Source organism: Rhineura floridana, chromosome 10 (assembly GCF_030035675.1).
Source record: "Rhineura floridana isolate rRhiFlo1 chromosome 10, rRhiFlo1.hap2, whole genome shotgun sequence".
NCBI classification, from domain to species: Eukaryota; Metazoa; Chordata; class Lepidosauria; order Squamata; family Rhineuridae; genus Rhineura; species Rhineura floridana.
The window spans coordinates 86,533,162-86,543,397 of NC_084489.1; the positions used below are offsets into that span (position 1 = coordinate 86,533,162).

At 46.5% G+C, this 10,236-nt stretch overlaps 1 protein-coding gene across 1 annotated transcript in view; it reads left to right on the forward strand.

Annotated features, from left to right (window-relative positions):
- TMIE (transmembrane inner ear) overlaps positions 1-9,621 on the forward strand; it is a 42,557-nt gene extending 32,936 nt beyond the window's left edge. Inside the window, exons 3-4 of the mRNA XM_061587383.1 lie at positions 7,203-7,352; positions 9,357-9,621. Coding sequence (XP_061443367.1) covers positions 7,203-7,352; positions 9,357-9,463 — 257 coding nt within the window. The 3' untranslated portion in view covers positions 9,464-9,621. The remainder of the gene's footprint in view (positions 1-7,202; positions 7,353-9,356) is intronic.
- The last annotated feature ends 615 nt before the right edge of the window (positions 9,622-10,236 follow it).

Consider the following 10,236-nt stretch of genomic DNA (forward strand, 5'->3'; position numbering starts at 1 on the left):
TCCAATATGCATAATTTTACACTTGTTTATATTGAATTGCATTTGCCATTTTTCCGCCCATTCACTCAGTTTGGAGAGGTCTTTTTGGAGCTCTTCGCAATCCCTTTTTGTTTTAACAACCCTGAACAATTTAGTGTTGTCAGCAAACTTGGCCACTTCACTGCTCACTCCTAATTCTAGGTCATTAATGAACAAGTTGAAAATTATCAAGTGGTCTCTGGGGAAGAAGCAGAGCAATTCAGGGAAGAGCTGCATAAAGATATCAGTTTGAAGCAGGTAAAGGAACAAGCCCTGACCCAACAGATTCCTTTCACTGACAAACTGAGGAATCAAGTTGTGTGTGAGAATGGGATTTTATATAGACTGTGGATGCCTGCTGAAAGAAAGGATGAATGTGAACCAGTGAAGCAATTGATAGTACCTAGCAAATACAGAACCAGATTGCTAGAGGTAGCCCACGATGTCCCATGTGCAGGACATCTGGGAATAAAAAAGACCAAGAGGAGATTGGCTGCACATTATTATTGGTCAAATATCTCCAAGGATGTAAAACAACATTGTCTATCTTGTGGAATATGCCAAAAGGTGGGAAAGAGTGGAGTAAAGACCAAGGCACCCTTAAAGCCCCTTCCTATAATTGGACAACCCTTTTATAGAGTGGGAATAGATTTGGTGGGCCCTTTTTCCAAACCCACAAGGCATGGCAAGAAATATCTAGTGGTGGTGGTGGATTTTGCCACCAGGTACCCAGACGCAGAAGCACTGAGATCTGTAGAAGCCCCTGTAGTGGCAGAGGCTTTACTAAAAATCTTTATGAGGCTGGGTTTCCCTCATGAAGTGCTGACAGATCAAGGCAGTGTATTCATGGGAGAAGTGATGCAATGTATGTGGAAATGTTGTGGTCTAAAACATCTAAAGACCACTACTTACCATCCCGCCACTAATGGGCTAACTGAGAGATTCAATGGAGTTTTGAAGGGCATGATAAGAAGCTATGTTCAAGATCACCCACAAGACTGGGATGAACGTTTGGGATGCTTCTTATTTGCATACAGAGAAGTCCCTCAGGAGTCAACAGGCTTCTCACCCTTTGAACTAATGTTTACTAGAAAAGTGAGGGGACCTTTGGAACTGCTAAAAAATTCATAGGAAGGAACTCTGGGAGAGTACAAAACTTCTGTAGTAGATTTTGTATTGGAATTCCGCAATAAATTAACATCAATGATGGAAGTAGTGAAAGAGAATTTGAGTCATGCACAGGAGAAGCAAAGTTACTGGTATGACAGAACAGCCAGGGAACGTGTGTATGATGTGGGAGATATGGTTATGGCGTTCATACCCAGGAAACATGACAAATTACAGGCTAACTGGGAAGGACCATATACCATCAGAGAAAGGCTTGACACAGTGACATATGTAATCACCACAGACCAATTAAACAAAAGCAAAGTGGTTCATGTAAATATGTTGAAGCCTTACCATACCAGGGATGCACAGGTGTTGCAAGTTACCTTATTCCCTGAGGGAAGTGGGCCTGAACTTCCAGATTTGGTACAGGAAAGCAAAGACAAAGGAGGGGTAGATCAAGTGGAATGGTCAGAGGAGGTAGAGGAGGAAGTAAAATAAGAGATTCTGAGAGTTTTGAAAACCTATAGGAATCTCTTTAGCAACAAACCTGGCCGAACCAGTATAGTTATACATTCCATTGATACTGGAGATCATGCCCCAATCAGATCTGTTCCGTACCGTGTGAATGGGAAAGTTTTGAATGAGATCAAAAAGGAGGTGGAAGATATGCTGGAATTAGGAGTGATCAGGGAATCCATCAGTCCCTGGGCCTCAAGTATTGTCCTGGTTCCGAAAAAAGATGGAACAACAAGGTTTTGCATTGATTATCGGCTAATCAATAAAATTACTGTCCCAGATGCGTATCCTATGCCTAGGGTAGACGCAATGTTAGAGTAATTGGGGGCAGCAACCATTATCTCTACGTTAGACCTCTGTAAAGGATTTTGGCAAATGGAACTAGACGAGCAATCCAGAGCCAAAACTGCCTTCAGTACACCAGATGGGTTATATGAGTTTGTGACCTTACCCATGGGACTAAGGAACTCACCAAGTTCATTTCAGAGGCTAATCAATACTGTGTTGCGAGGCATGTCAGATTTTGCAGTGGCCTATATCGATGACGTGGCCATTTTTAGCAAGTCGGTGCCTGATCATGTCCAACACCTGCCAACAGTATTGGAGGCCTTAAGAAAAGCAGGCCTCACAATAAAAGCTAAGAAATGCCAGTTTGGACTAAAGGAAGTAATCTATTTAGGACATAAGGTGGGGAGTGGGAAAATCACCCCCTTATGGAGCAAGGTGGAGGTAATACAAGCGTGGCCGATCCCCTTAACCAAAAAACAAGTAAGGGCATTTCTGGGTGTGGCTGGATTTTATAGGAAGTTTGTGAGAAATTTTGGGGAAATAGCAACCCCCTTGCATGAATTAACAAAGAAGAAGTGTTCTGAGCATGTGGTATGGACGGATGAATGTCAGAAGGCTTTTGATCTACTGAAGCAAGCCTTGTGCCAAGGACCCATATTAATAGCACCAGACTATGAGAAACCATTCATTGTGGCTACAGATGCGTCGGACCTCGCGCTGGGAGTCGTCTTGCTACAGGAGAGAGAAGGCACCAGACATCCAGTGGCGTACCTGAGTCGCAAGCTGACGCAGAGGGAGAAAAACTATTCGTCGGTCCAGAAGGAGTGCCTAGCGGTCGTGTGGGGACTGAACAAGTTGCGCCCATACGTGTGGAGATGAAGATTCACAGTGACTATGGATCATCGGGCCTTGTTATGGTTGCAGACTATGAAAAACCATAACACTATGCTGCAGAGGTGGTCCTGGGCCCTACAGGACTATCAAGTGGACTTCCAGTTCATCAAAGGCAAGGACAATGTACTGGCCGATGGACTTTCCAGGCAAGTGGCTGGGACTGCAGTGACGTGACCAGACAGAGGAACAAAGAAAGACATTTTCCCCATAGAGACTTTTATTTGTTAACGCGACGTATAAATCCTGGAACAGGAATAATACTCTGCCGTTGTTTAAAGGGGGGGAAATGTGATGTTCCTATATATTAGTGTATATATGGTAAGTGCTGGTTGTTTAGACTATACATGGTAAGTAGTGAAAGAGGAGGGGGAGTGAATGGGCAATAGAGTGCTTGATGATTGGCTGAATGTTTAAAATGGCTGACAGTATAAATGAAAGGATGACAGGTAAATCTGGGGGAATGTGAGGTGGTGAATTGTGGAATCTGGGGGGAGAAGAGAAAGAGTGGATTGCTCAGTGGGGTTTAGAGAGTTGTTTACCAGGAGGGAGGTGGAGTTCGGATTAGTATTGAGTAAAACCATATGCTTATGTGCCTTAAGAAGAAATCTTGTTAATCTTGTTAGCTTTGTTATCTGTAATAAATACTTAATTTGGTTTACCAAAGGCCTGATCCTTGGCTGGGGTTTTACAGACCAGAAGGGAGGGTAAGGTAATGACCAAGGCTGAAGGCGAACTGTAACAAATGGTGGCAGCGGTGAAGAGAATAACAATACCAGTATTCAGAGTCTCTGGGAATACTAGTATTGGGACGTTACTGGTGGTTGCCTAGAAGGGGGATCTGTTGAGATCTGTGCTAGAGCGGGGAGAGAAATCATAAGAGAGAGCAGTCCGGACTGGTGGAGTCCCTGGTGGTGCCTAGAGACAGGGAGTAACCACGAGCAGATAGGACCCTGACAGGGAGAGCCAGGGAAGGACGCCTCACACCCCCCACCTCCTGGGGCCAAAGAGAAGCTTGTGTTTTGAGCTAGTTGGAGAAAAGGCTGGGAACTGGGGAGGCACAGAGAGAGAGGTTGGCTCCCTGCACTGTGGCTCTCAGGTGCTCCTATGAGCCTGAAGGAAGAGCAAGATCTAATGGACAGCTGATGCTTTGAACCCCTCCATCTTAAGCTCAGGTTGGAATGTGTAAATAAAAACCATATTTCATAACGGCACCATAGACTCCGTTGACCTTCTTTCCAAGGAAACCAAACCCTGGGCAAGCTTAGGGATCCCTGGAGATCTCTCGTTTCTTGGAGATTGGGGTGGTGTGCAACAATATCTATCTATCTATCTGTCTGCCTGTCTGTCAATCAGCTGGCTAAGATAACAAGCAATTTCATTGGACTAGGGAGGCCTGCATTACTAGGGATCCTTAATATTTATTCTCCAGTTTCAACTGATTGCACAAGATATATGTACAGAAAAGGTGTAGGTCACACTTACTGTTTACAGGATCTAAGAATGCCAACACCATTTAGCTGATAAAAATGTACAGTTCCCACTGAAAAAGACCTGTATAAGTTGAAATGCATTTAGGATATGTTCAGCACAAAGACATTTTATTGTTATACATGATTGGTTTATATATGGTTTTATGGATGCTAGCCATCTTATGTACATTAAACTTGTATTTGTTAGAAAGACCTAGCACAAGGAATTGTACTGATACATATTGAAGTTTTTAATTATGTCTTATGACTGATAGCCATTTCAAACATAATAAAATCACATGTAATGTTTAAATAGATAGATCATCTAGCCCAACTGAATTCTTCCAGGCTTGTTTAGGTTGGGTTTCTTTCCTTTTTGCTCCAAGTTACCCCTAGAGTGTGGTGTAGTGGTTAAGGTGTTGGACTATGACCTGGGAGACCATGGTTCGAATCCCCACATAGCCAGGAAGCTCACTGGGTGACCTTGGATCAGTCACTGCCTCTCAGCCTCATGAAAACCCTATTCATAGGGTCGCCATAAGTCGGAATCAACTAGAAGGCAGTGCATTTCCATTTTTACCCCTGGAGTCCCTTGCCACTCAGAGAACGGGGTGCACAGAACAATCCATGCGCCTCCTGCAATATATAGATACGTTCAAGCATACACAGTGAAAGAAAGAAGTCAGTGAAGGACACATTGAAATGGATTTTCAGAATGCAGAAGGAAAAATAAATTATAGCCTGCTGATAGAAAGACAGAATAGAGAATTTAATTTCTCTGGGGATGACTTATGCCTCTTATCTGAAGGATGAGAGAATTGCAGCAAGCTCTAATTTTTATCGAGGATTGTACATGCTCAGTTTCATCCATTCATGAAATGGGAGGTGCCAGGAGTCATTTTATATATTTAGTAGTATCAATTATATAGTAGTATTAATTATATATATCAATATGATATATATATATAAAACGCTTCTCATTGCGGTAGAGGAGGTTTCTCTGAACATAGAAAAAAAAAACGACAGTGAGAAGGCAAGGCCAGGGGCGTCACAACCGGGGTGCAGAGGGTGCGGACCGCACCCGGGTGACACCCTGAGGGGGGTGACATCCAGAGCTGCCGCGCCCCGTGCCGTTGGCCGGCAAAGGAGCCGAGAAGCACTCCGGGTCGGCGCAGCCAACTCCTTGGCGGCGGGCGGGCGAGACCGACAGCAGGCACCTGCTCGCTGGCGGTGAAGCCAGGATGGGCCTTCCACCACCAGCCTGGAGCGAGTGGTGAGTGCGTGCACGTGCACACGCGTCTGCGTGCGCAACAACAGCCACCCCCCGTCCATGCCCTGGGAGGGCGCATGCCGGAGGTACGCACACCCCCCCCCCACATTCCCGCTAGTGACTCTGCTGGGCAAGGCTGTACTCTTTTCCCTGTGATGCTAGGTTTTTACATGCAAGGAAGGATTTTTTTTTTTAAAAAAGAATCCAAATATATTTATATAAACTGATGTAAGAGGAGAAGCTTATCTTTCAGGCTCCACCCACTTTGTAAGTGCCTTCCTCAAGAGATTATCAATAGAAAACACCACGGAGGACATTTCACAGGACCAGAGTACACACTCCCGTTTCCCTGGAATGGCACCAAAAATGTCCCACAACATTGGAGTTGGGAGGCTTTCTCAGCACGAGGGCCGCATCCCCTTCTGAGCAGCCTTCCAAGGGCCGCATGTCAGAGGTGGACAGGGCCAGAGGCCAAAGTCAGCAGAACAACAAACATGAATTTTATCTTTGTTGAGTAGGCCAGGTTTTTTTCCGCTCACACATGGAGTATTTTGGCCTGGCTGAAATGTATCTTTGAACTGCAACATTGCCTCTAGATTGACTGGATGGAGGGTGTAGAGAGGTGTGCATGCATTTTTTATTTATTAAATGTATATATTTATTTATATTTATATTGATTGATTGATTGATTGATTTAGAGTCTGGCTGGGAGTCCAGAGTCTGTGAGTTCCAATTCCCACTTGTGTCTCCTGGGTGTCAAGGGGCAGCTAAAGATCACCCCCACAGGGAGTGGCTTAGGGCTTACGTGCCCTGCCACCTGTGCAGCCGTGGGCAAGCGGCATAGTCCCAAGGAGCCCAGTTGCCCCCCAGCTGGCAGTTGCAGACAAGGAAGGGGCTGGCTTGTGCAGCTATGGCAAGCTGAGCAGGCCCTGGCCAGCTGGGGAGGACTAGCCTCAGAGGGAGGCCATGGGAAACCCCCTCTGAATACCGCTTACCATGAACACCCTATTCGTAGGGTAGCCATAAGTCGGGATCGACTTGAAGGCAGTCCATTTCCATTTTCCTCCCAGCATAAATGTGTGTGTGTAGAAACCTCTGACACATGCATGGTTGGAATGTAACCCACTGTACAAGCGTAAAATTCCCATCCCTTGCTCTGCCCAGTGTTGCATCTGGCCACTCCTACCACTCGTATGCGGCCCCTGGAAGTTTACCAACGAAGGAATGTGGCCTTTGGGCTGAAAGAGCTTCCACACCCTTAATTTTGTTGATAAGAGCACTTTCACAGTGGAACCAATTGCCTAGACCAGGTGTAGGGAACCTGTGGCCCTCCAGATGTTGCCAAACCGTAACTCCCATCATCCCTGGCCATTGGCCATCCTTGCTGAGGATGATGGGAGTTTCAGTTCAGCAACATCAGGAGGACCAAGGGTTCCCCACTCCTGGCTTGGGCCCTCTCCAGTGGTCTTCCAAAGGAGGCTGGATAGTCACCTGCTGGGTATGCTCTACTTTTGGATTGCTTACATCAAGCAGGAGGGTGGACTAAATGACCTACAAGCTCCTCCCCAGCTCTGTGGTTCTAAAGCACTGCATTCCAGTAAAGAATAAACTCCCAACTGTCTTTTCAATGCCTTTAGTCATCACCCTGTGTTGCATCTTTAAATGCCGCATCCCAAGGACCAAGAAGGAGATTGAGGCACGCTACGCCAAGCGTCAAGCCGCCAAGACTTACGCAGACAAGCTGGATTCTGTGCCACCACTCAACGAGCTCACGGAGATCCCAGGAGGTATTTCTGTTCAGCTACTCTTCTGGGGCAGGAGGGCTGTGGTGCACGGAACGTACGAAATTTGGCAAAGGGCAGACCCTCTACAAAGGAACAGCTCTTCCGGAAGGGTCATAGCGCAGTGGCAGAGCACCTGTTTGGCATGCAGAAGGTCCCAGGTTCAATCCCTAGGCAGGGGTAAAAGCCCTTCTCTGCCTGAAACCGTGGACAGCTGCTGCATCAATGTGTCCTAGATCAGGGGCCCCCAGGCTGTGGGCCATGGGCCACCAATGGTCCGAGAGCTGCATTCAGGTGGTCCGCGCCAGGTCTGCATTAAATATTCATCTTAATTTTTAATGGTATTTTAATTGCTTCTTTTTTCCCTTAGATTGTATTTGATGGTATTCTGTGGAGTGCACATTGCAATGCAATAAAATACAGAGAAATAAGAAATGAAAGAAGGAATGAAAATACAATTAAACATCCTACAGCATCTCGTACAGCGCATTGCAATTGCTGCAGCAGGCAGGAAAACACCATTAAGTGGTCCGCAGAGACCACCAGCCAGGGGTGTAGTTGTGTGGGAACTTGAGGGGTCTTACACCCTTTACTTTTAGGGGAGCAGGGTCCCTACATCTCTAGCATCCTATGAGCCAATCAGCATGAAAGGGGAGTGTGTTAGCCACTGAGAAAAGTTGTCTGACTTGCTTCCTTGTCCTTTCCTGCTGTTCGGAGCCATCCAGAGTGAAAGGAGGTGAGTCGAACACTGAGAAGTCTCTTCTCAGGGCTAACACTCTCCTCTTTCGTGCTTTTTGCGTCCGAAGCATTAACAAGGATCTCATTCTCAACCCTGCAGCAAAAAAGGGGGAGAGGGGCATGGCTGTGACTATCACGAAGGGACCCTGCACTTCTGAATTTGCCACTACCCTACTGCCACCAGCAATTTTCAAGTGGTTTGTCGGGGAAAAGGTATGGGAACCACTGAGATAGATGAACCAGTGGTCTGATGGTACTGTCAGTAGCATAGTGGCAAATTCAGAAGTGCAGGGTCCCTTCATGATAGTCATACCACATCCCCTCACAGCCATGCCCTCTCGCTCACTCACTTGCTCACCATTGTCATCTCCACGCTCCTTCCTAAGTGCAACTCCTCCCACAACAACAGATGTCCCTAGGAGCCAATCAGCATGAAAGGGGAGTGTATTAGCTACTGAGAAGAGTCTTCTCAGTGACTGACTCAACTCCTTTCACTCTGATTGGCTCCAATCAGCAGGAAAAGACAAGGAAGCGTGTTAGAAGACTCTTTTCAGTGGCCAACACACTCCCCTTTCATGCTGATTGGCTCATAGGTCGCTGGAGACATAGGGACCCTGCTCCCCAAAAGTAACAGGTCTAAGACCCCCTGAGACCCTGGACCACTACACCCCTTGGTATTACATGAGGCAGCTTCCTATGAGCTTTGAAACAGATAGCTAAACTCTGTCCTATTGCTGCTTACCAGAAAGTAAGACCCATTGACAGTGGGACTGATCTCTGAGTAGACATGCAAAGGCTTGGGCTGAAGCCTATCCTATTCTCTCAATGAGAGCAGAGGTGCTGGATTTTCTGAAGTGCGGGGCTCAGTAACATGAGGATCAAGCATTTGTGCTGGGTGGGCATTGCTCAAATCAGATGGAGAAGGTCAGAGGCGTCCTGGACCTGTTACCGTTTGGGCTGCCCCCTCAACTACGCTTTGCAGAGGCGGGGTGTGTGATTTTGTTACATCTGGTGAGACGTGGGGCTTTATAGATTTTGTTAAGGACTTTCCTACCTTTCCTTTAATAACCCAAGCACTGTTGTGTGTGGTGGTGGTGGTGAATGCTCCAGAATGGCTGCAAAGCATTGGACCTGCTCCATTCTCTACAAGACTAAGCATGCTGCTAGTCCTCAGAGGTTCTGCTTTCTTGCTGTTTCTTTCGCTCTCGCGTTGTTTTGTGCTCTCTCTCCCCCCATGACTCACTGTCTTTCCTGATTCTCTGACACTTTCAGGCTCCACCGAAAGCCTCCCCACTCTCTCTGGTCAAGTCGAATCCCGCCCTCTCACTTCCCTGCCGATGGTGAAAGAGGAAGACGAAGTAGCCCTGCAGGGCCACTAGGGGGAGCCTTCTGTCTACTACTTCCCTTTGGCTTCTTTTTGCTGTGTTTGGGAGGAAGATTTGGCTGCAAGGATTTTTGAGATTCTGCCATCTCCTCTCACTTCTGTCCTTCTCTTTCCAGATTTTCCTTGTCCAGTTCTGTTGTTTTTCTCTTAATGTTCCCCCCACCCACACCTTCACTACATGATGAGGATATTCAGGGCACTGAAGCAGACAATGCATAATACCCAGTTTATTCAGGTCAGCATGACGGCAATCCTGTGCATCGTTTCCTCAACGTAAGTGCTGTCAGACTCAGTGGTGCTTCCTTCAGACTGGAATAGGTTCAACCTGTAAAAACAAAACAAAACACTGAGCTTTAACAAAAGATCTTCAGCCAGCTGGGATGCTAGCTGTAGCTTTCAATCAGAAATGCAAACCACCGTGTGAAAAAGTGTGGCCATTTAAACCGCTAGCATGAAGTAGGAACCCCATCAAAGAAAAGTAAAGGAGCTCCAACTTCTCCTTGATTAGTTCCCTCATTCTCCGACTTCCTCTATGCTACTCTGCCAGTTGAAAGCCTCCTTATTACCCCATTCACTGGAAAACCTCCATAGTACCTCGTTCACTTTGTCAGAGGACAGAGGGTCTATCAGTTACCCTGACACTCTGGCAAATGAGACCAGCCCAGAACAGTGACTCATGCAGGGGAATGGCAGGCAGCTCTTCTTTGGCTTTCTCAAAACATACTAGCTTTTTTCTCTCACACATAGCACACAGCTTGTAAATTACAG